General features: G+C 70.7%; 4 protein-coding genes across 4 annotated transcripts in view; 1 reads left to right on the top strand and 3 right to left on the bottom strand.

The window, feature by feature from the left end:
- Nucleotides 1-2,185: 2,185 nt before the first annotated feature.
- C10H19orf53 (chromosome 10 C19orf53 homolog) lies at nucleotides 2,186-2,779 on the bottom strand. Its single transcript, XM_052799941.1, is given in 4 exon segments — nucleotides 2,186-2,243; nucleotides 2,245-2,340; nucleotides 2,439-2,494; nucleotides 2,616-2,779. Coding segments are annotated over 4 exon segments (303 nt in total). The 5' UTR covers nucleotides 2,716-2,779; the 3' UTR covers nucleotides 2,186-2,192.
- On the bottom strand, nucleotides 2,212-5,602 carry MRI1 (methylthioribose-1-phosphate isomerase 1). The gene is made up of 8 exons (XM_052799938.1): nucleotides 5,317-5,602; nucleotides 4,996-5,237; nucleotides 4,221-4,390; nucleotides 3,957-4,133; nucleotides 3,639-3,863; nucleotides 2,879-3,009; nucleotides 2,439-2,494; nucleotides 2,212-2,340 (listed from the first exon to the last, which is right to left on the bottom strand). Exons 1-7 carry the CDS (start codon nucleotides 5,446-5,448, stop codon nucleotides 2,462-2,464), a joined length of 1,110 nt encoding a protein of 369 aa, XP_052655898.1. The 5' UTR covers nucleotides 5,449-5,602; the 3' UTR covers nucleotides 2,212-2,340; nucleotides 2,439-2,461.
- A 19-nt stretch (nucleotides 5,603-5,621) lies between these two features.
- Nucleotides 5,622-7,531, bottom strand: YJU2B (YJU2 splicing factor homolog B). The gene is given in 10 exon segments (XM_052799940.1): nucleotides 5,622-5,773; nucleotides 5,775-5,859; nucleotides 5,861-5,993; nucleotides 5,996-6,262; nucleotides 6,358-6,496; nucleotides 6,589-6,761; nucleotides 6,839-6,981; nucleotides 7,076-7,136; nucleotides 7,269-7,324; nucleotides 7,449-7,531. Coding segments are annotated over 9 exon segments (1,071 nt in total). The 5' UTR covers nucleotides 7,318-7,324; nucleotides 7,449-7,531; the 3' UTR covers nucleotides 5,622-5,752.
- Nucleotides 7,532-14,053: 6,522 nt separating this feature from the next.
- The window catches only part of CACNA1A (calcium voltage-gated channel subunit alpha1 A), a 31,224-nt gene continuing 21,417 nt past the window's right edge, over nucleotides 14,054-23,860 (top strand). The window contains 12 exon segments of the mRNA XM_052800012.1: nucleotides 14,054-14,659; nucleotides 18,488-18,593; nucleotides 18,941-19,080; nucleotides 20,859-20,950; nucleotides 21,029-21,181; nucleotides 21,618-21,805; nucleotides 22,409-22,512; nucleotides 22,590-22,705; nucleotides 22,779-22,835; nucleotides 22,955-23,044; nucleotides 23,451-23,660; nucleotides 23,735-23,847. Coding sequence (XP_052655972.1) covers nucleotides 14,373-14,659; nucleotides 18,488-18,593; nucleotides 18,941-19,080; nucleotides 20,859-20,950; nucleotides 21,029-21,181; nucleotides 21,618-21,805; nucleotides 22,409-22,512; nucleotides 22,590-22,705; nucleotides 22,779-22,835; nucleotides 22,955-23,044; nucleotides 23,451-23,660; nucleotides 23,735-23,847 — 1,656 coding nt within the window. The 5' untranslated portion in view covers nucleotides 14,054-14,372.

Here is a 23,860-nt window from a genome sequence, read left to right as displayed (position 1 = left end):
CGTGTCGTTCCCCCCACCCATGGCACCGTCCGGCGCTGGCACGTGCCCGGCCCGGCCCACACCGTGACTCAGCCCTCGTGCGCTCGCGCCCCGCGCCGGCTCCTCCGGGGCGGTGCCCCCCCCTCGGCACAGCGGCGCCCGGCCGGCCTGGACGCTCTCCCCTTCCCGGCCAGATCCTGCCGGGGTTATTTTTACCGCGGGAGGGGAGCGCTGACCCGGCTTGACCCGGCGCCAGGAGCTGGCGTCCCCGAGCTGCCCAGGGCAGCCCCCCCACCCCGGGGGGGGGGGGTGCCGGGACCCGCTGCTGACTGCACCCTCCTCTCCCCAGGTGGGACACGGCTCCGGATCCGGCCCCGACCCGATGCCGACGGCCGCGGCCGCTCCGTGGGATCATCGCTGACCCCTCCCGGGGCTCTTCCCCCCCGCCCACCGGCCCCCCCACTTGCCCCGCTGCCGCCCGCCGGGGTTCCTGGCGATGCGATTTTTTACCATCTCGCCCAAAATCACATTGCCAGGGATTTCCAACGGGCGCCAGCCCCCGCAGCCAGGATGCCGGAGTTTGCCGGGATGGGACCGCGGGTGGGGTGGGGGGCTCGGGGGGGGGGGGGGGGTTTGGTTGGGGTGGGGGGGTGGTTTCGGGGGGGGGGGGCGCGGGGCCGTGGGGCAGGGCTTAGCCCACCTGTGAACAGAGTTGGCACCCGCGTCGTGTTCACAGTGGCTAAGTTCCGCTCCCCGGTGCCCTCCCGGCCGGACGCCTGGGTGTCCCCCCCCCAGATGTTGGACCCCCCGCAGGACATCAGGACCCCCCCAGGACGCCAGGACCCCCCCCCGGGCGCTGCCTCCCGTGCCTACTGAGCTGATATGCAGTTGCTTTGGTTAAACTGGCTCAGTTCAGCAGGAACAGGAGTCTGGCCCCTCACGCAGGCGACCCACGGAGTCCCCGAACTGCCCCCCCACACCCACCCCGGGGTCCCCCCCAAACCCCCCTGGGACACACTCAGGACCCCCCTACGACCCCCCCCCCCCTCCCCGTGGTGGAGCCCTGCCCGGGTCCCGCGTGCACGGCCAAGCTCACCGGGACCCGCAGGTTCTTCCACACTGCAGAAACCCCGAACCCCCCCGGGGGGGGGTATGTGTGTGTGTGTGTGTCCCCAAAAGAGGAGGGAATGGGGGGACCGGGACCATAAGCAGCCCCGGGAGCCCCCCCCACGGGGCGTCACCGGGAACGAGGGGATTACAGGGATGAGTCACGGGGGGGGGTGTTTGGGGGGGGGGGCACGCCCCGGCAGGACGGGGACCCAGGCGTCCGAGCCCCGCCCGCCCCCGTTTTTCCCTGTTTGTTTCCCAAAATAAACCCGCCGGCGCTTTGTGAAACGCGCCCGATTTCAGGGAATTTCCCTGATGTCAGAGATGGGGGGGGGCGGAGGAGGGGGCCCCCGCGGGAGGGGCGGGGCTTAACCACCGGCCACGCCCAATCAGGCCCCACCCAAAGACTGTGGGGGCGTTTGCCCACGTGTCCCGTCCCCCCCCCCCCCGCTCCCAAAAGGACGCGGCGCCTTTAAGGCTCTGCGGGAGCGTGAACCAACCGCAGCGCAGCCCCCGCCCCCGGCGCCCGCCGATTGGTCGCCGGCGCTCCTCCCTCTATCAATCACCTCTGGGCGGAGAGAGCTGCCCGTCACGGCGCAGACCACCAATGAGCAAGGAGAGAGGGCGGGCAGGCCGTACCGGCGGGAGGGGGCGTGGCCTCGGGAACCCCATTCATAAAGTTCTGCCGGCGCCAGAAAAGCGGCAGCGTAACGGCGAGACGGGACCCCCCACGGCGACACCGGCCCCGGGAACCCCCGGAGGCTTCTCCCCGGCGCCCCCCCCCCCCGGGATCCCGACCTCAGGAACCCCCCTGACCCCCCCCTCCACCCGGGGCTGCCCCATTCCCCCCTTCCCCCCCCCCCCCGGGGCCTGGCTCCCTCCACACGCGCGGCGCCGCCCCCCCCGGGACCCCCCCCCCCCTCAACGCGGGGAACACCAGCAGCGGTGGTGGGAGGGGAGGGGGGGGGGGAGACACGCGCCCCCCTCAAACCCCTTTTATTAGACAATTACAGCGATGGCTGAGGACGGACGCGCTCATGACAGCTCCCGCCACGCCCCCCCAGGCGCCTCGGGGGGGGTGGCGTCCCGCGGAGGGGGGGTGGTCCTCAGCCCCGGCGCTTCTTGGTTTTGCCCTTGGCGGGGCCGGCGGCGGGGGGGGGGCGCGGCGACCACCGCCAGCTTCTTGGGGAGGCCGGCGCCCGCCCGCTGCACCGCCTCCCGCTCGATCTTCATCCGGATGCCCACCTCCAGCCGCTGCGGGGGGGGAGTGTCAGAGGGGGGAGAGTGTCGGGGGGGGGACGGACACGACCCGGCATCCTCCCCCCCTCGCACCACTTCCCCCCCAGCCTCACCTTCTTCAGCTTCTGCTGCTGGATCACACGGAGCTTTTTGGGGGCGATGGTCCGGCCTGGGGGGGTGTGTGTGGGGGGGGTGTCAGCGGGTGGGCGGGGGGCAGACCCCCCCCTGCACGCCCCCCCCCAAAAGCCCTCAGCCCCACTGACGCCCCCCCGGCCCCAGCCGCCCCTCACCTCCCTTCCGCGGCCCCCGCGCCCCCCGGGCCGGGGTCCCCCCCGCCGCCGCCGCCCGGCCGGGCCGCTTGGCCGCTGCCTTGGGCCTGCCCTGGGCCATGTCGCCGCGGCGCTTCCGGGTTCCCGCACTGCGCGGGGCACGCCGGGATACAACGGGGCGGGGCGCGAAGCACGCCGGGATGCAGCGGGGCGCCGGAGCGCAAAGCCTGCCGGGATAGAGCGAGGCGGAAGCGGTTTTCCCCCGGTCGAAGGCCTTTACTGACCGCCGCGCCCCCCCGCTCCGCCAGCGCCTGCCGCAGCTCCGCCGGGGCGAAGACCCCCCACTCGGTGACGATGCCGCCCGTGATGAGGTCATGGGGGGTGACGTCGAAGGCCGGGTTCCACACGTCGATACCTGGAGATTGCGGAGGGGGGGGAAAGAGAGTCGGACCGGCTGTGCCGCGCACCCCCCCAGCAGGGATGGGACCCCCCCCCGTCCTATATAGCGCCTATTCGCCCTATACGGGACCCTCTGCCCTATATGGGACCCCCCCCATCTTATATAGGGTCCCTCCACCCATTATAGGACCCCCCACTCTATATGGGACCCCCCCATCTTATATAGGACTCCCCCACTCTATATGGGACCCCCTGCCCTATATGGGACCTCCCTGGGCCTGTGAGCACCCTGGGGGGTGTGGGGACATCCCCGCCCCATATAGGACACTCCTGTCTTATATAGGACCCCCCCACCCCATATGGGAACCACTATGTTATATAGGACCGACCTACCCACCCCGTATGGGATCCCCCTGCCCCATATGGGCCTCTGTGTCTTATATGGGACCCCCCTGGGCCTGTGAGCACCCTGGGGGGCACAGGGACACCCCCACCCCACAGGGGACACCCCTGCCCTGTACGGGGGACCCCCGCTGGAGCCACCGGCACCCCGGCGGCACGGGGACCCTGGGGTCACCCCGGATCCCCCCCCCCGGACCCGCCGCTGCCTTCAGGGCTGGGGACGGGGATGGACACAACACCCACCCGGGGGGGCCAGGCACAGGCCCTGGAAGTGGGTGAGCTCCCGGCCCGGCCGCTCCTCGATGGGGATGTCGGCACCGCCGGGCAGGGCCGGGTCGCAGGACGAGGTGGGGGCCGCCACGTAGAAGGGGATGCCGTGGTGCCGCGCCGCCACCGCCAGCTGGTAGGTGCCGATCTTGTTGGCCGTGTCCCCGTTGGCGGCCACCCGGTCGGCTCCCACCACCACGGCTGGGGACAGAGCGAGAGTCAGCGGGTCCCCAGCCCGCCCCCAGTCCCGTCTCCGTCCCCGTCCCCCCCCCGCCATGCCCCCCCCTCGCTGACCCTGGACGCCACGGTCCCGCATGGCGGCGGCGGCGGCGCTGTCGGCAATGAGGGTGGCGGGGACGCGGTCGTGCAGCAGCTCGAAGGCGGTCAGCCGGCTGCCCTGGTTGTAGGGCCGGGTCTCGGTGCAGAACACCCGTGTCAGCCGGCCCTGCTCGTGCAGCGCCCGCACGACGCCTGCGGACAACGGGGGGGACGTCAGGGCCGGCGCTCGCCCCGGGGAGGGGGCTGCCCGGCTCCCCCCACCGCCTCCCCGCCGCCTACCCAGGGCGGTGCCGTAGCCGGCGGTGGCCAGCGTGCCGGTGTTGCAGTGGGTGAGGAGGGTGACGCCGCCCTCGGGGACGCGCTGGAGGATGTGCCGGGCCCCGTGCGCCCCGATGCTCCGGTTGTCGTCCCGGTCCTTCTCCAGCAGCCCCTCGATGTGCTCGATGATGCTGCGGGGGAGAACCTGGGCATATGACCCCCCCGCCCCCGGCACCCCACATCCCCCCGAGGGACCCCAGCACCCTGCCCGACCTCTCCCGACACCCCAAATTCCCCCTCAGGGGAGCTCAGCATCCTAAATCCCTCTCCACAAGATCCCACACCCCAAATCCCCCCCCCAGGAGGACCATGGTATCCCACCCCACCACTCCCCAACACCCCAAATGCCCCCAGGGGATCCCAGCATCTCCCTGACACCCCAAATGTCCCCCGGGGGCCCCCCACACCCCGAATCCCCCTCTCCGTGAGATCCTACACCCCAAACCTCCTCTGGGGGACCCCAGCAACTCACCCTACCTCTCCTTACACCCCAAATCCCCCCTGGAGCACCCCAGCGTCCTACCCCATACCTGTCCCAGCACCCCAAATCCCCCCAGGACCCCAGAGCCCCACCCCACATCCCCCCGCCGGGGGACCCCGACACCCTAAATCCCACTCTCCACGATGATCCGACACCCCAAATCCCCCCCCAGGGGACCCCAGCATCTCCCCTACCTCTCTCCACACCCCAACCCCCCCCGCCTCCCCAGGACCCCGCGTCCCGTTCCCCCCGTACCTCTCCCGCAAGCCCTGCGCGGTGACGCCGGGGCTCTGCGCCCGCCGGCGCGCGAAGGCGCGCAGCCGCTCGGCCTCACGGCCCAGGTTGACGGCGGTGGGCCGCGCCGTCAGCAGGAACCGCAGCCGCTCGTCCACGAAGGCCTCCAGCTCCGCCGCGTCCCCCGCCGGCCCCGCGCCGGCCTCCAGCTCCAGTGCCAGGCTCAGGCACCCCACCAAGGCGATGGCCGGGGCCCCCCGCACCTGCGGGCACGGCCGTCGGCTCGGTGGCCATCCCTGGATGGGGGGGGCTGGGGGTCCCTTGAGCCCCCCCGTCGCTCACCTCCATGGCCCGGATGGCCTGCCAGGCGCGCTCCACGCTGTCCACGGGCTCATAGCGGAGCTGCTCCGGCAGCAGGAGCTGGTTGAGGATGGAGAGGGAGCCGCGGCGGTACCGGATGGCTTCCAGGCTCATGGCTGTGCCGGAAGCCGTGCCGGTGCTTCCTGCCCCCCCCCGCTCCGCCACCCCTGCCCTGGCCCAGACTCTGGCTGGGGAGAGCCAGGAGTGACGGGGGGGGTCTGGGGGGGGGCAAGAGAGGGACCCCCCTGCGTACGAGCTCAGGGGACGAGAGAGGGGACCACCACCATCCCCCCCCAGGCGCCCCCACCCCGGAGCCCCGTCCCCACGGGGCTCCCATGCCGTGCCGGGGGAGGTCACTCGCGCTGCGGCCGCACGAAGGAGCGGAGGGACACGACTGCGCCCGTGCTGCCAACAGCTTTTAATGTCGGGGCGAGGGGGGGGGCATATAAATTACAGGGGGAGGGGGGGAGCGTGGGGGTGGGGAGGGGGCCCAGGTGCCCCCCGGGACCAGCCGGGAGCGGGGGGGTCCAGCCCCAAAACACCACTCAGGTGGTCTCCGCCTCGGAGCTGGAGTCGGAATAGTCGGCGACGAGGGAGGTGGATGGGGCAGCCGGGGGGGTGGCAGGGGGGGCTGTCCTGGCCTCGGCCCCCCCCTGCGGCTCGCTGGCGGGTGTGGGGGGGCTGCAGGGGGTTGTCTCACCCCGCTCCGGCCCCCCGGGCTCCACCGGCCCCTCGGGCCCCTCTCCGGAGCGACGCCGGACGATGCCCAGGCCAGCGAGGGTAGCGGGGGGGCCCCCTCGGCCCCGCAGCGCTCGCCCCCCCAGGCCCAGCTTCCGCAGCGCCTCGCCGGCTCTGCCACCGGTGGCCGGGGAGAACCAGGAGCGGGTGGAGATCTCCGTCCGCTTCATCCTCTGCTTCTCCTCGTAGGCTGCGGAGGGGGACAGGGACAGGCTGGGGGTCACAGGGGTGGGGGGCCAGAGGCCCTGGCTGCCCCCCCCCGCCTGCCCCGGCCCCCCCACGCACAGTCGGGGCTGTGGTACTTGAGCAGCGCGGCCAGGCGCCGGTCCTCCTCCGCCTCCCGCACCAGAGGGATGCTCAGGCCGGCCTTCGCCTGCAGCGCCGCCGCCTCCTCCTCCTCCTCCCGCAGCGTCTTCTTCTCCTCCTTGGTGGGGAGGGGGACGAGGGGTCCGTCAACCTCCCTGGCCGGGTAGGGGAGGGGGCTGCAGAGCCCCCCCAGCCCCTCCCCAGGCTCACCCTAAAGTGCCTCCGGAGCCGGCTGTTGAGGGCGAAGTCATCCTTCCAGGCGCTTTGGGCCTCCTGCAGACTGGCCAACGTGGGGACGGCTCGCTGTAGCGTCGCCCGGTCGGCCACGCCGTGTTCCAGCCGGAACATGGCGTCCGTCTCCAGCTTCTCCTTCTCCTCCCGCTCTGGGACAGGGGACAGCGAGGGGATTCGGCGGATGTCCCTCTCGGGGTCGGGACTCGCCGGCGGAACCGGGACTCACCGGTGGGCAGGACTTGTTCGTTATCCTTCATGTCCCAGCGCTCCTCCTTGCGCCGGGCCCCGCTGACGATGACGTAGTCGCAGCCCGCCGGGTCCGTCTGCATCTCGATGTAGTTGACGCAGAGGTGGCACTTCATCCGAAACCTGGGGAGGGGGACGGGGTCGGGGTGGGGGTCCCTGCGCCCCGGCACTGCCCACGGCAGGGGGGGAAGGATGGGGACGCGGCCGTCGCACCCACCTGTAGATGGGTGTCGTGTAGTAAGTGCCGACCTTCTTCTTCTCCGCGTTGTACCGGACGCCTGCCAGGGAGAATGGGGTTGGGGCGGGGGGGGGATCCGAACCCCCACCGCATCCAGGACACGCGGAGCCCCGGTGATGCCGGAGCAGGGGGAAGGAGCTCGGAGGAGGTCGATTCTGGCGGGACAACTCACCCATCCCGATGTGGTTCTTGCAGCCGTCGCACCAGATGTTGTAGGGCATCTCGAACCTGGCGAGGAGGACACACGGCGCGGGGCCGTCACCGCAGCCGCGGGGGACGCGGCACGAGCCCCCCCCCACACCGCAGGGGAAGGGAGGGTTCGGGGTCTCCCCAGCCCCGCGCATCCCCTCACCTGATGACGAGGATGCCCTGGGACAGCTTGCGGGCCCTCTCCCGCAGCGGGTGGCTGTGGTGGTACTTGTTGAGGGAGCCATGCTGCCGGGAGGGAAGCAGAGGGGGGATCAGCAAGCCCCCCCACCCCCCCCCCAAAGCCCCCCCCACCCCCCCCCAAACCCGGAGCCGGGCGTCCTCGTCCCCAGCCCCGCCGAGCTCCTCACCTTGGCTGGGTCAAAGTCGGGGGGGGTAGTACTTGTTCGTGCCCTTGCGCTCGCCCTGGTTGAGGGGGGGACATGGGGGGTGTTAGAGCCGGACGGGGACCCCGGCGCGGCCACGGTGGCCCCGGTGTGACTGCGGTGGCCACGGCGCGGCCGCGGTGGCCACGGCAGCGTCCGGTCCCACTCACCATGGCGGAGGGTCTCTAGTGCTGCAGGACCAGGACAGGCGGGACCTGGGGGGGGACGAGGAGTCGTCGTCACGGGGTTGGGGGGCTGGCCAGGAGGCTCCCAGTCTGTACTGGGATGCAGACACCCCCCAGTATGGGGTCACTGGTCACCAGTACGTACTGGGACACGGATACCCCTCCCAGTACGGGGTCACCAGTATGTACCGGGACAGGGACACCCCTCCCAGTACAGGGTCTCCAGTACGTACTGGGACACAGACACCCCTCCCAGTACGGGGTCACCAGTATGTACCGGGACACAGACACCCCTCCCAGTACGGGGTCACCAGTATGTACCGGGACACAGACACCCCTCCCAGTACGGGATCACCAGTACGTACTGGGACAGGGACACCCCTCCCAATACGGGGTCACCAGTACGTACTGGGACAGGGACACCCCTCCCGGTACGGGGTCACTGGTCTCCAGTACGTACTGGGACACAGACACCCCTCCCAGTACAGGGTCTCCAGTACGTACTGGGACACAGACACCCCTCCCAGTACAGGGTCTCCAGTACGTACTGGGACACAGACACCCCTCCCAGTACAGGGTCTCCAGTACGTACCGGGACACGGACACCCCTCCCAATATGGGGTCACTGGTCACCAGTACGTACTGGGAGACGGACACCCCTCCCAGTACGGGACACCGGCCCTGGCGCCCCCCCCACCCCGCATCCCCACCGACCTCTTCCTGCTCCGCTCCTCAGGCCCCGCCTCTTCCGCTGCGTCACTCGGCGATGATCTAGGTCGCCGGGAGGGGGGCGTGGCCTCCCGGACGCCCCCGCCCTTCCCGCAGCCCCGCGCCTGCGCAGTGCGCGCCACGTGCCCTGCCCCCGCCCCCGCGCTTCCGCCGCCGCAGCGCCGTCCTCTGCGGCCGCCCGTGGCAACGGGGCCCATGGCAACGGCACCCACGGCCGCCCGTGGCAGCGGGGCCCGCGGCAACCTGGACCACCGACTGCCCGTGTGGCAACCACGACCCGCGGCTGCCGTGGCAACCAGGGCCCGTGGCAACCAGCCCCATGGATGCCCGTGGCAACCAGAGCCGCCGAGGGAAGCCCCACGCACACGCGTGTGTACATGCACCCCCCGTGGCACGCATTCGCCCCGCGCCAAAACCCCCCAATAACGGGTAAAACGGGAACGGGAGGAGACAGCCCAGACCCCCGGCTGACCCCCCCCGGACCCGGGGCTCGAGCTGCCCCTCGGCGCTAACGAGGCGTCGCCCACACTAACGGGGGTCACAGCCCTACCAAGGGGGTCGCGGCTCTGCTGACGGGGTTTTGCCTGTTTAGGGGCATGGCAGCTGACCCCTTGCCCCCAAAATGGGTGGGAGGGGGCTGGGCCGGGTCCCCCAGCCGCCCCCCCGGGGGACAGTCGGAGCGGGGTGACCCCCCGTCCCGGTGACACCGCGTCCCGGTGACATTGCCGGGACATGCGGCCTCACACCGAGGTCCCACCCAGGTAACTCTGGGTCTGTGTCCCCCCCTCCTTCCCGGGGGGCTCAGGCAGTGGCACCCCCCAGCCCGTCCCTCCCTGGGGGTTTCGAGTCCTGGGCCCCCCCATTCCCAGCCCCACCCCAGGTGCTGCCTAGTTTAATTAAAGCCATTAATACCCTTCAAGCCCCTTTAAAACAGACCCTGGGTCCCCCCCTTCCCCAGGCAGCGAGCTCATGTCTGCCAAGTTGGTGTCACTTGGGGACATCAGAAAGGGGGTCCTGGGGGGAGAGGGGCATGTAGGGACACCCCCGAGCCCCCCCGAACCCCCCTGCCTTTGGGCAGAAGAAGGCTGGGATGGAGGCGTCCCTGTCCCCAGGGTGTGGGTCACCGTCCCCAAAGCCACAACGAGGATCCCCGGGTCCCCATGGGGACGGCCGTGTCACCGTCCCCACACGCCCGCTTCCACCATCACCGCGCCCCAGCAGGCGCCGGCGCGGCCCCGGTGGCCTCTGATCACGGCAGCGCTGAGCTCCTGGCCACAGCGGGCGGCAGCTGCTTCATCACAGGGAAACGCTAACGAGCGCCGCGCACCCGCCGTGCCCGCTGTGCCCTGGTGGGCAGACGGACAGACGGACGGAGCTGGGGGCTCCCGCACTGCACCCCAGCCCCGGCAGGACCTCATGGTGTCCCCTGGCCCGGCCCGGTGAAGCCCCTCGTGTCCCAAAAATGAATTTTCTGGCCGGGTGGGCTCCTGGCAGCTCCAGCGGCCCCCAGGGCCGGGCAGGAGCCATGCGGTACAGTGGGTGGCCGCCCTGAGCTTTGCCCCGCAGCCAGATCCCGGTGCTGGGGCCGATCCGGGACCCTTCGCTCCTGCTGCCCCTGAAGGCGCCAGGAACGTGCTGAGCTTTGCAAATCTCCGATGCCCAGCACAGCCCTGGCTCGCTGCAGGGATGGGAGCGAGAGCGGCGGCAGCCCCCGGCTTCCCCAACCCCGGTGGGGGGACACACACACGCGCGGCCGCAGGATCCGGCCACCGAGGACAAAGCACCAGCGCTGGGTTTCTACTGGGGGGAAAACGAGCCAGGGCTGCAGAGCTGGAGGTGCCGAACTTGGAGGCGGTGCAGGATGCAACCGCAGCGGGGTGACCGGGTTGGCATGGCCGGGGCATCCCGGCTCTGCAGCGCGGCCGCTTCGGGGCCAGATCCATCCTCCCCCGTGCCCCCTGTGCCAGCCTTTCCTTCCTCCAGCTGCCTCCAGCCCCCCCCGGCCTTGGAGAAACCCCCTCTGGCCACCCTGGCAGCAGGGCTGGATCCAGCGCAGGGCCAAGGGGCCGTGGTGCCCGGTAGTGCCCGCACCGGCTGCCGGCACCGCAGGATGCCCATCTGCGCCGGGCACGTGGGGGCACGAGGCCAGGGCCTGGGGCCGCATCCTGTGCCACGGAGCCGGGGCTGGCCACGGGGGTCCGGGACCCACCAGGACAGCGGGAAGCCGGGCCAGAGTCCCCATAGCCGGGCACACGGGTGGCGTTGGCACCCGCTCCGGCGTTGGCCCCCGGCTCCGGCGTACGGCCAGGGAAAGCGGGAAAGTGCTGAGCCCGGAGTCTGGCAGCGCTGCCCGCGTTAACCCCCCCCCCGCTCCATCCCGACGGCACGCGCCTGCCCGCGGCACGCACACGTGCTGGGCTGGTACGGTCATCAGGCCTCGCACACGCAGCCCAGGGCGTGCACACGCGTGTGGGGTCGTGCACACGCATGTGAGGCCACGCGCACGCGTGTGCCGGGCGATGCTGGAAGCCGTGCGGAAGGCAGAGGGTCCTCCCAGTCCACGCTTGCCGGGTGTTTTTGGGGTCCACGTTGCTCGGAGGTGACACTTAGGGTCCTTCCCCCTTCCCGGTGGGGATGGTCCCCGGGGGGGGCACGTCCCGGCCGTGGGGGTGGGGAAGGGCCGTGGCGGCAGCGCCGTGGCCGTGGGGCCAGCAGCGCTCCCAGCTCGATGCCTGCCACGAGGGCTGAGACCCGGCTACGCTCGGTGCATCCCCCGGTGCCCACTCGGTGCCTGGGGTGACGTCCCCACGGCCGGGGACAGCGGGGACGGGGAGCAGAGCTGGAGCCCTGGTGCCCCCCCCAACCCTGCCAGCTCCCCCCCCATCCTGGCTCCGGTTCCTCACTGCATCTGCGGCTCGGCCGGAGCCAGCGCTGCCGCCAAGGGCTGCTGCAACCCGGCACCGCCGGCACAGCCCGGCCCGTGGCCCAGCCGGGGGGTGCGGGGGGCTGCGGGGGGTTCCCCCGGGGCGCTGGTGGCGGGGGGGGACACGGGTGGGCATGGGGACGGTGGCCCCGTTCCAGCCTGGCACTGTCACCCCTCCCCGCACGCCCTCTGGTATCGCCTGCGGGTGGGGGCGCGGGGCGACGCTTTTTGGGGGGAAAAGGGGCTGAAATGGCAAAGCTGCCCCGTGCTGGGTGGGGGGCTGCGGTGGGGGGGGGCTCTGTCCCGCCTCACCCCGGCCCCATGCCGGGGGCGATGGAGACGCGGCCCTGAGCATCCCCCCAGACTCGGGGTGCAGGAGGGTGGGAAGGTGGGGGGGCTGCGGTCCCGCTCCCCCCGCAGCCGCCCCCCTCGCCCCTCGCCCCTCGCCGGCGGCACGTGGCAGGGCCGCGGTGCCGGGACAAAAGCGCTGCCCGGACAAAGGGCCCTGACGTCAGGCGCGGGGCTGGGGGGCACCGGGCGACCTACTTCCCGCCGTGCTGGGGGGGGCGGCAGCCGCGGCTCGGGGGGACCCCACGGTGCTGGCGCTGCCCCCCCGCATCCTTCCTCCCTTCCCCGGGGTCCCCCAGCCCCGGCAGAGTCTGGCCGCGGCGTGCCCACGCACACCCCCGGGATGGGGTTGGGGTGACCCCGGGGGTCCCCCTGTGGGGAAACTGAGGCAGGAGCCAGCAGCCGGGTCGGGCTTCCTTAACCAGGGCGGCTGCATAATTAAAGCCCCAGTTAATGAATTAATGCCGGGGCTGCGGAGAGGAGCCGGCTGCGGGGACAGGGACGGGGGGGGGTGGGGACGGGAGGGTCTGGGGGGCCGGGGCGGGTGAGGGCACCACGGACCTGCCACCGCCCTCGCCGGCGGCCGCCCGTCCTCGCGCACGCGGCCACGTGCGTCGCCGTGCGAGGGTCACGCATGCGGTCGCGCATGCGGTCACGCCTGCGGTCACGCGTGCCGGCCACGGGGCCGTGCAGGCGTGCACGGACTCACACGCGGTCGGGCACGGGGTCTTGCACGCGATTGTGCGCATTCGGCCCCATGGGCGTGCGTAGCCTCGCACGCTGGGCGTGCTCCTGTCCCCGCAGTTGTGCACAGCCTTGCGCGTGGTTGCGCACGCCCTCGCACGCTGTCCTGTGGCACGTGTTGGTCCTGTGGCCATGCACGCCCGTGCACGCTGTTCCTGCCCATGGCCCTGCACGCCCTCACACGCTGTCCTGCGCGCAGCTGTGTGCGTCGGTCCCGTGGTCGTGCACGCCCGTACACGCCGTCCTGCTTGTGCGTGCCTGCGCACGCCATCCTGCCTGTGGACCTGCACGCTCTTAACACAAGGTCGTGCACGCCCATGCACGCCATCCCTCCCGTGGTTGTGCACGCCCTTGCACGTGGTCCTGCAGACCCTTGCCCGTGGCTGTGCACACCATCCTGCTCATGGCTTTGCACACCCGGGCACACTGTCCTGCTCGAGGCTTTGCACGCCCGTGCACACCATCCTGCCCCTGGTTTTGCCCACTCACACACGCCATCCTGCTCGAGGCTTTGCACACCCATGCATGCCATCCCACCCGTGGTTGTGGACGCCCTTTCACGTGGCTGTGCACACCCTTGCCCGCGGTCCTGCAGACCCTAGCCCGTGGCTTTGCACACCCGCGCACGCCGTCCTGCCCCTGGTTTTGCACACCCGTGTCCGTGGTCCTGCAGACCCTCGCCCCTGGCTTTGCCCACCCACGCACACCGCCTTGCTCGTGGTTTTGCACGCCCGCGCACACCGTCCTGCCGGTGCCGGGTGCCCGGTGGGTGCCGGACCCGCTCTCCCGGGGTGCTGCACCCCCAGCACCACCACCCCCCCCGGCCGTGCCCCCCCCCCCATCCCCGCGCTCGTTTTAGCCCTAACCCGGGCGGCGGCGGAGGAGGAGGAGGAGGAGGCGGGGGGAGGAAGAGCCCCGCGGGCAGGCGGGGGGGGGAGCAGGAGGAGGAGGAGGAGGAGGAGGAGGAGGAGGAGGAGGAGCGCGGAGGCTCTGCCGCAGCCCGGGCCGATGGGCCCCGCCGCCCCGCTGCTGCCGGGGGGCTGACGGCGACCCCCGCCCGGCCCCACCGAGCGCCGAAGCCGGGGGGGGGGGTGGGGGGGGTGGGACGAGGACACCCCCCCCGCAGCGCCGCCCCCCACCGCCGCCGCCGCTTTTTACCGCTTTTCTTTTGGGCGCTGGGGGCTTTTTTTTTTGGGGGGGGGGGGGGCAATTTTCGGCCCCTCCCGCCGATGCTCCGGGCTGCCTCGGCGGCGGCTGCCGGGGGCGGCGGGACGCGCTGACCGGGCGCGTTTTTTTCTTTTTTTTTTTCGCCCCCCCCCCCCCCCATTGGCGCAGCCGGGGCCGCCGCGCTGGGGGAGCTGCCGCCGCCCCCCCCCCCCCCTTCCCGCCCCGCTGCTGCATCGGGGCACCTCGGCACCCCCCCCCCCCCACCCCGTACCGGGAGCCGCAGCGGCGGGACCCCCCCCGCCCCACCGGGGGTGCCGCCCCCCCCCCCGCCCCCCCGCTGCCGGATTGCGGGGGGGGCAGCACCCGCCGGCCCCCGCCGCGGGGGCTCAGAGGAAGGATGCCCGGGCCGGTCCCCGCTCCCGCCGGCCCCCGCCGCTTGAGCGACCCCCCCCCCCCCCCCCCCAACCTCCACCCCCGGCCCGGCCGGGACGGACCCCGGCCCCCCCCCCCCCCCCTTCCCCGCCGCGGCGGCGGCCCATGGGATGTGATGAGCTCCTCGCCGGCGCCGGCCTCAGCAGCGTAAGCCCCGGCCCGCGGCTCTCGGCAGGATGGCTCGCTTCGGAGACGAGGTGCCGGCCCGTTACGGGGCAGGAGGCGGCGGGACCGGAGGCCCCGGGGCCGCGGCGGGGGGCCGGGGAGCGGGGGGTCCGCGGCAGGGCGGCCCCCCCGGGGCGCAGAGGATGTACAAGCAGTCGATGGCCCAGCGAGCCCGCACCATGGCTCTCTACAACCCCATCCCCGTCCGGCAGAACTGCCTGACGGTCAACCGCTCCCTCTTCCTCTTCAGCGAGGACAACGTGGTGAGGAAATACGCCAAAAAGATCACCGAATGGCCATATCCTTTGGGGGGGGGGGCGGGGGGCGGGGGGGGGGGGCCGCGGCATGCCACCCGCTCACCGGGCCCCCGGCTCTCTGTCCCACGTCCCCATCCCCCTGCCCTGCATTGGGTCCCCCATCCCCCTGCCCTGCGCCCGACTCCCCGTCCCCACGCCACGTCCCCGTCCCCATCCCCGTGTCCTGCACCTGCTCCTTGTCCCCGTGCTGGGGACCCCGCTTCCCTGCCCTGCGCCACCTCCCCGTCCCGTGTCCCCATCCCCCTGACCTGCACTGGGGTCCCCATCCCACGTCCTGCATCAGCTCCCCACATCCTCATCCTGCACCAGCTCCTCATCCCCGTATTGGGGTCCCCGTCTCCCTACCTTGCATTAGGTCCCCATCCCCATGCCACGTCCCCATTCCCCTGACCCACATTGGGGTCCCCGTCCCCACACCACGTCCCCATTCCCCTGACCCCCATTGGGGTCCCCGTCCCCACACCACATCCCCATCCCCCTGACCCCATTGGGGTCCCCGTCCCCACACCACGTCCCCATTCCCCTGACATGCATTGAGGTCCCCATTCCCCTGACCCCCATTGGGGTTCCTGTCCCCACCCCCCTGACCCGCATCGGGGTCCCCGTCCCCACACCACGTCCCCATTCCCCCAACCTGCATTGGGGTCTTCGTCCCCATGTCCTGCACCAGCTCCCTGTCCCCACGCTGCATCTCTGTCCTCTGTCCCCAGCCCCATGCTGGCGTCCCCTGCCCCGTGCCCTGTCCCGGCCCCCTCTCCTGCACCCGGCCCCTCTCCATCGTCCCTGTGGCCGTGCCCCCGTGCCAGTCCCTGCCCAGTGGGTTTGGGGGGGTCCAGCTTATCCTGGGGGGCTGGGGGTAGGGGGACCCCATTGCACCAGTGTCTCCCAGTGCCCTCATTGCGGGGGGGTGGGCCTGACCTGGCATCCCCATGTCCCTGCACCCCTCGGCGCTGGGCTCAGCCCCACCGTCCCCCCACCGGTGCCAGCAGAGCCCGTCTCCATCACCCCGGGGTTCCCCCAGACTTGGGGTGTCCCCAGGCGCCTGTGTCCCCCCCCAGGGCCGATCCACTGGGGTGTTTGGGGGCACGGGGCTGTTTTGGGGCATCGTTGCGGGGCTGCAGCTCCGGCCCCACCGCCCTTGGCTACCTCCCGGCCCGTTCCCCCCCCTCCTGCACCCCAAAACGCTCAGCCGGCAGCGGTGGCCCCAAAAGGGACACTGTCACCCAAAAAGGACCACAGTCACCACTCCTCGCGGCCGTGAGGGCCCTGTGTGGGCTGGGCGGGGGCACCACGCGGTTTTGGGGTGCTGCCGAGGGCTCGCCGACAGGTCCACCGGCTGCGCGTCTCCCCTGAGCTTTTTGGGGACCCCCTCCCCAAAACCGGGGAGGATTCGGGCAGCGGGTGCTGCCGGTGCCCCACTGGGCATGTGCGCCGCAGCCGCGGTGCTGTGGCGATGGGCGGCGGGGGGGGATGCGTCCAGCGCAGCGCCGAAATGTCGGCCCCGGTGCGGGGACGGTGCTGCCGGTGCGGGGAGCAAATCCCGGGGGGGGCGGTTTGCCGCGTGGAAGCAAATCTGCCGGTGCGTGGCCGTGCCGTGCCGTGCCGTGCCGTGCCGCAGCAGGACGGGCACCGCCGGCAGCACCGTGGTGGCGGCCGTAGCATCCCAGGGGCAGGACCTGGCACACCGAGACCCACCGTGCCAGGCCCTGCCGTTGGCACCGAGCAGGGCGTCCCCGCTGCCGCGTGCAAACCGGGTCACCGTGCCGTGTGGTGGGGAAGGGGCTTCGTGGTGGCGGAGGGGGGGGGGGCGAGGGCGGAGGAGCGGCGGGTGAAGGCTGCTGCTGTCGCAGCGGGTCGGTGGCCGGCGCTGACATCCAGCCGGGTGGCCGGAGCTGGCGGCGAGGCGGGGAGCGGGGCTGGGGGGGGGTCAGGGTGCTGGGGTGCCGGGGGCGAGGGCAGCCTCGCCGGCGGGCGCAGCGGGGGCCGAGGAGGGTGATGCATCGCGCCGCCCACCCCAAGCCCCTGTGGGCCCCATCCTGCGGGCGTGCGGAGCCTCCCCCGCCGTCACGACGGCCCGGGTGGGAGGAGGCGGCGGGCTCCGTTTGGCTGGGGGGGATGCTCCCACGGCACCCAAAGCCCGTCCCGCTGGGCACCCGCACTCCAGCTCCCCGTGGCGGGTGGTGGCACGGCCCCGCTCACGGCTGGTACGGCACAGGGGGCCGACGGGCACTGCCTGACCCTTGCGGGGCTGCCCCAGGGAGGCTGTGCCCTGGGTCGGGGGGCAGAGCTGGCCCTGGGCACGGGTCCCCACGGCCGGAGAGCTGTGCTGTGCCAGATAGCCATGCCAGATAGCCATGCTGTGCCGGATAGCCGCGCTGTGCCAGATAGCTGTGCTGCATCGCTGTACTGTGCTGGATGGCCGTGCCGGAGAGCCGTGCTGCCCCGGATAAATGTGCCGTGCCAGATAGCTGTGCCGGATAACTGTGCCATGCCGGATAGCTGTGCCGGATAGCTGTACCGGATAGCCGTGCTGTGCTGGACAGCTGTGCCATGCCAGATAGCTGTGCTGTGTCCGATAACTGTGCCAGATAACCGTATTGTGCCGGATAGCCGTGCCGGATAGCTGTGCCACGCTGGATGCCTAAGCAGAATAGCCATGCCAGGCAGCCGAGCTATGCCGGGTAGCCCTGCCATGCCAGATAGCTGTGCCAGGCCACAACAGCCGTGCCAAATGTCCGTGCCACATCTCCATGCCAGGCCAGAAATCCGTGCTGAATAGCTGTGCCCGATAACCGTGCCGGGCCAGATAGCTGGGCTGTGATGGATATCCATGACGGATGGTTGTGCCAGGCCACATAGCCATGCCGGATAGCCATGCCGTGCTGGATAGCCGTACCAGATAGCCGTGTTGTGCCGGAGAGCTGTGCCACACCAGATAGCTGTGCTATGCTGGATAGCCTTGCCGGATAACCATGCCGTGCCAGATAGCTGTGCCGCATCAGGCAGCAGGGCCAGCGGCCGTTCCCCACACCTCGGCTGCGCTGCAGAAGGGTGGGGAGCAGGATCTGGTCCCGTCTTTGCATCTGTCGTTGCCGCTGGCGTGACCTCAGCCGAGCCCTCTGCTCTGGCCATGGGGCAGCTCTGCCGGTGCGCCCGGGGGCTGCAGCACCCGCCGGCTGCACGGGTCTGGCGGCACAAACGGGGTGTCCCGCTCGGTGGCCAAGTAATGTGGCGCAGGACTTGCCACAGGGCTGCAGGATGGGGTGTCTCGAACCCCCCCCATCCTGCCCCAGCCCATTCTCAGCTGTCACCGCTGCCACCCACCCACGCCTGCTGCCACCGCACCCCGGCACCGCTGGCTAGGATAGGGGATGCGCTCACCGAACGCAGACCCCAAAATGTGTATGGGTGCCGGCAGCGGCACCGCACGAGGACGGCATCCTTGCTTGGGAGCCGGCGGGGCCGGGCGGGGTGCCGTGTAGGTCTCCCCGGGTCCCGTTGTCGCCGAGGCGCTTTGATCGCTGCCGGCTCCCGCCGGGCGAGAGGCTTCGTGCCGAGGAGCTGGGGCCGCCGGGTCGCGCCTTTGATGGGGAAATTAATGAGCCGCGGAGCACGTGGGCGCTGGTGGCAGCCGGGCCCGCGTCTCTGCTGCCAACCGCCGCTGGCGCGGGGGGGTCCCAATCCCCCCTTCCCTTTGGGCATCCCACCGGCCCCTCTCCTGCCTCAGTTTCCCCGACCAGCCTGGTTTGGGGGGGACCCCAGGCCCCCGCGGGCTCGGCCCAGCCGGGTTTTCCTTGACTCGGCTGCACTCCTTTTGAATACATGATTTTAGCCACCATCATCGCGAACTGCATCGTCCTGGCGCTGGAGCAGCACCTGCCCGACGAGGACAAGACCCCCATGTCAGAGCGGCTGGTGAGCGCAGGGTTGGCGGGGGGCTCCGGCGAGGGTCCCTGACCACCCTGGCGTGGGCGGCAGGACTGGGGCTGGCTGCCAGCCTGCACCGCGCACAGCCGGCACAGCCGGCACCCGATGGCCATGGCTCCTGGTCCCCCCGGACCCGCCGGCGTCCCAGTTTCCTCCTTGCTGGGAATCTGGGCCATGCCGGGAGCGGCGGCCGCCTCCGCCTCACAGCACCTGGAGAGGGTGGAGGGGAGATGGGGCCAGCGGCTGCCCCAGATGCCCCCTCGCCCCACGGGCTGGGAGCATGTGTGTATGGGGTGTCCCCCGTCCGGCAGCCTCATGCCTGTCCCCGTCCCCAGGACGACACGGAGCCGTACTTCATCGGCATCTTTTGCTTTGAGGCGGGGATCAAGATCATCGCGCTGGGCTTCGCCTTCCACAAAGGCTCCTACCTGCGCAATGGCTGGAACGTGATGGACTTCGTGGTCGTCCTCACCGGGTGAGGTCCCCATCCCACCTGCCCAGGGACACGGGGGGACGTGTGCCGCCCCCCACCCCCACCCCCGCAGAGGGACTGTGTGTGCATGTGCACACACGTCAGCCCTGCGCCCTTCCCCATGTGTAGCAGACCCACGCGTGTGCATGCAGGCTGCAGGACCCTGCCTGCGTGGTGGAGCACATGTGTGCAGAGGATGTGTGTGCACACGTGCGTGCATGTACATGTGTATGCACATGCGTGTGCGGGGCCTCTGTGTGTGCAGGGCTGCATCCGCCGGCGCTCCCGGGTGTCACCAGTGCCTGCCGGGCCGGGGCTGGGCAAGACGTTAATTATCGCCTGCGGCGCTCGTCCCGCTTCCCCAGCGGCAGCAAGTGCCTCTTAGTGCTGTCACAATATTTCCCCATGCTGCCACTCACCGGCCCAGCACCCGCGCCCGCTGCCGGCGCTTTGGTGGCAGCCCCGACTTCCCCGGCCCCGGAGCCCCCAGCTGGCCGCTGCCCCCCCGGCCATGGCACCCTAGCCCCAGACCCTCTGACGGCTGCTGTGTGTCCTGTGTTCACCCTCCTGCCGGGAGAGCCGGTGGGGAAACTGAGGCAGGGAGCAGCAGGGCTGTTGTTGGAGGCGACAGCCCAGTCTCTGACTTACGTGACCCGTGGCCCCTCGAGCACTCGGCTACATCAGGGGTTGCTCTTTGGCTGCTTCCCTCTGCTCCCCCCCCACCCCACACCCTCCTCCCCCCCCACATCCTGGTCCCCTGATCAACCTGCTCCCCCCCAACTCCTGCACCCTGCTCCCCCTTGCCCTTGCCTGCTCCCCTCATGCCCCACTCTCCCCTTGCACCATTTCCCCTGCACCCCGCTTCCCCGTTCCCCCCGTACCCCTTGCACCCTGCTCCTCCCTTGCTCCCTGCCTGCTCTCCCCTGCACCCCGCTCCCCCTGCACCCTGCTCCCCAATTTGCCCCCCTGCTCCCCGTCAGCCCCAGCCCCTGTGAATGAGTTGCGGCGTCACCGAGGCAACAAGGATGAATGAACTCGGGGGGACCCAGCAGGGTGAATGGGGGTGATGGGGATGAATGGAGATGAATGGGGGTGATGGGGATGAATGGGGGTGATGGGGATGAATGGGGCCGGCTGGTTGCTGTGGTGACGTGCAGCAGGAAGGGACCCTCCGCAGCATCGGGGGGGGGGGCGTGGGGCCAGCAATGAACCCCTGGGGTGTGTCCAGGTGCCTGGGACCCCCCGCTGTCACCAAGGTCCTGGGGGATCCCGTGGGCTGGTGCTGGCCGGGGGCTACGACCCCCCAGGCCGGGCCCTGCTCCAGCATCAGCACTGGCAGCGCTGCCGCGTTCAGCCCGGAGAGGCTAAATATAGCCCAGCGCTCCCGCCCGCGCTGCCGGCACGGCCGTGGGCACGTGGCCATGCGGCTGGGACGTGGGGGCTCTTGGTGGCTGTGATGGCACGGCCGTGGGCTTGTGGCCGTGTGGCGGGGACATGTGGGCTCGCCGTGGCTGTGACGGTGTAGCCGTGGGGCACGTGGTGGCCCGTGGAGGCTCTGCTGGGATGTGATGGCTCTTGGTGGCCGTGATGGCACAGCCCATGGGGGGGGCACGTGGCCAGGCTGGGATGCGGTGGTCCATGGGGGGACGCGTGGCCAGGCTGGGACATCGTGGCTCTTGGTGGCCACGGTGGCACGGCTGGTTGGGGTCCCCGGTTGGGTCGGGGTGCCGGCTGTGGGGTGGGGGGGTCCCTGCCCGCTGACCCCCCCCTCTTGCCCACAGCATCCTGGCCACGGTGGGCTCCCAGTTTGACCTGCGGACGCTGCGAGCCGTGCGCGTGCTCCGGCCCCTCAAGCTGGTCTCGGGGATCCCAAGTGAGTGGCTGGGGGGCCTGTGGGGGGGGCCTGGGGGTTTCTGGGGGGGCCGTGGCTGCTCAGCCCCATCTGGTGCAGGTTTACAAGTCGTCCTGAAGTCCATCATGAAGGCGATGATCCCGCTGCTGCAGATTGGCCTCCTCCTGTTTTTCGCGATCCTCATTTTTGCAATCATAGGATTAGAGTTTTATATGGGCAAATTTCACACCACCTGCTTCGACCTGGTGACGGGTAGGTCTGCCCCCCCTCCAAACCCCCCATACCCCTCCCTGGTCCCCCCCCCGCCCTGCCTCAGTTTCCCCACTGGGGAGGGCTCAGAGCCCGCCGTGGGGCTGGGATCAGGGGCTGGCTCCTTCCCCCCCCCTTCCATCTCCCTGGGCCCGTGGCCCGCGCCCGATATGGAACGGCCTAATTACTTCTCTCCCCTGATGAAGATGCCGTTAATTGGCGGGAGCTATTTCTGCATGGCAGCCGCATCAGCACCATGGTGGGGGGGGGCCTGAAGGAGGCTGGGGGGGGGGGAAGGGAGGGTCTGACAGCCCCATGGGGGTCACCCCCTGACTCTAAACTCTCCTGGGTGAATGCAGCCCTGGGGGGGGGACGGGGGTCCAGGCTTGGGGGGTTGGGGAGGCAGGAGCAATCCCCAGATCTGTGTCCCTCCTCCCAGACGAGATCAAGGTGGAAGTCCCCTGCGGGACGGACGAGCCGGCCCGGATCTGCCCCAACGGCACCAAGTGCAAGAAGTACTGGGAAGGGCCCAACTACGGCATCACCCAGTTCGACAACATCCTCTTCGCCGTCCTGACCGTCTTCCAGTGCATCACCATGGAAGGGTGGACAGACCTCCTCTACTATGTGAGCCCTGACGCCACGGGAATGGGCACTGCCGCCGGGCTGTGTCCCCCCCCCCACCGCAGGGTCCCCTCTTTCCCCATTGAAGCTGTCTTCTGTCCCCTGAGGGCTCGCCAGTCCCTGAGGGAGTCCCCAAGGTGTCTCTTGGGGGGGGGGTCCCTGCTCACTGCTCCCATGCTCCGACACTGCGGGGTGCACGGGGATAGAGGACAACGGGACGCAGACCCCCCCCGCCCCCAAAAAGGTGGAGGTGATTTGCAGAGGGAGGGGTTGCTGCAGAGCAGGAGGGTACCCCAAAAAAAGGGTGCTGGGGTCCCCCCTCCGCTGGCAGCCCCAAGCCTTGCAGGGATGCTCTGCATCCTCCCTGGCCCCCCATGACCCCCCTGGTGCCATGTGTCCTCCCGTGGCCCCCCCGTGGCCCAGCGTGGGGTGGGGAGCATGGCCAGGGGATTTGGGGTGCCGCCAGCCCCCGGGGGGACGCTGGAGCCGCTGCGCTGCACTTTGTCCCTTGGCCTATATCCAGCCACAGAAACAAGGCTGTGCCCGTGCCCCCCCAGCTCATGGGACCCCCCCACCCCTGACCCCTCCTTCCCCCCCCCCCCTCAGAGCAACGATGCCTCAGGGAACACTTGGAACTGGCTGTACTTCATCCCCCTCATCATCATCGGCTCCTTTTTTATGCTGAACCTAGTGCTGGGGGTGCTGTCTGGGTAAGCGGCGGGGGGGGGGGCGGCCTCAGCGGGAGGGGGGTGCCCACCCTGGCCCCCCACTGATGCTGGCCCCGCAGGGAGTTTGCCAAAGAGCGAGAGCGGGTGGAGAACCGCCGGGCGTTCCTGAAGCTGCGGCGGCAGCAGCAGATTGAGCGGGAGCTCAACGGCTACATGGAGTGGATCTCCAAGGCGGGTGAGGGCCGTGACCCCCCCCCCGGGACACCCGCACTCCCCCCGCCCCACTGAACTCCCCACTTTTTTCTCAGAAGAAGTGATCCTGGCGGAGGACGAGACCGAGGGAGAGCCCCGGCACCCCTTTGATGGTAAGTGCCCTGCCCCAGCGTGCGCCCCGGCAGGGGGGGCGGCCACCCCGGGGTGGGGGTGTCCCGGCGGGGACCCCCTGGTGACGCCCGCCTCCCTCTGCCCCTCGCCCCTGTGGGAGCTCTCCGGAGGGCCACCATCAAGAAGAGCAAGACGGACCTGCTGAGCCCTGAGGATGCCGAGGAGCAGCTGGCCGACATCTCCTCCGTGGGTGGGTGGGGGGCATGGGTGCCCCCGGCTTGGGGCGGTGGGTGGGGGGCGATGTGTTGGGGGGGTGATGGCTGATGGGGTGGGGAGGTGATGGATAGGGGAGAGATGACGGGTGGGGGGATGACGGGTCAGGGGGTGATGGGGTGACTGGTGATAGAGTGATGGTGGAGAGATGGTGGGTGATGGGGTGAGGAGGTGATGGGTGGGGGGGATGACGTGTTGGGGGGGGGTGATGGGTGGGGGGGGTGATGGGGTGACGGGTGATAGAGTGATGGGTGGGGAGGTGGTGGGTGATGGTGTGACAGGTTGGGGGGTGATGGGTGGGGATGACTGGGGGGTGATGGGTGACAGTTTGGGGATGGTGGGTGATGGGGTGACGGGTGGGGGCTCCCCCCCGCGCCCCGCAGGCTCCCCCTTCGCCCGCGCCAGCCTCAAAAGTGCCAAGCTGGAGAACGCCACCTTCTTCCACAAGCGGGAGCGGAGGATGCGCTTCCACATCCGCCGCATGGTGAAAACTCAGGCCTTCTACTGGACCGTGCTCAGTCTGGTAGCGCTCAACACCCTGTGTGTTGCTATCGTTCACTACGACCAGCCAGATTGGCTTTCCGACTTCCTCTGTGAGTGCCCCCCCCCACCGCCGGACACCCCCCCACCCGGCCCTCAGCCCCCTCTCACTGTCTCTCCCCCCCAGACTATGCAGAATTCATATTCTTGGGACTCTTTATGTCCGAAATGTTTATAAAAATGTACGGGCTGGGGACGCGGCCTTACTTTCACTCGTCCTTCAATTGCTTCGACTGTGCCGTGAGTCCGGCCC

This window comes from Harpia harpyja, chromosome 10, assembly GCF_026419915.1.
Source record: "Harpia harpyja isolate bHarHar1 chromosome 10, bHarHar1 primary haplotype, whole genome shotgun sequence".
In the NCBI taxonomy this organism is placed as follows: domain Eukaryota; kingdom Metazoa; phylum Chordata; class Aves; order Accipitriformes; family Accipitridae; genus Harpia; species Harpia harpyja.
This window is presented reverse-complemented; position numbering and strand designations above follow the sequence as displayed.

Excerpts from the sequence above, each read along its gene's own strand:
- MRI1 (XM_052799938.1), bottom strand. The coding sequence starts at position 5,448 with ATGAGCCTGGAAGCCATCCGGTACCGCCGCGGCTCCCTCTCCATCCTC. Across the intron at positions 5,238-5,316 it reads AGGCCATCCGGGCCATGGAG|GTGCGGGGGGCCCCGGCCAT; the intron begins GTGAGCGACGGG and ends CCGTGCCCGCAG. Across the intron at positions 4,134-4,220 it reads CGGCTACGGCACCGCCCTGG|GCGTCGTGCGGGCGCTGCAC; the intron begins GTAGGCGGCGGG and ends CGTTGTCCGCAG.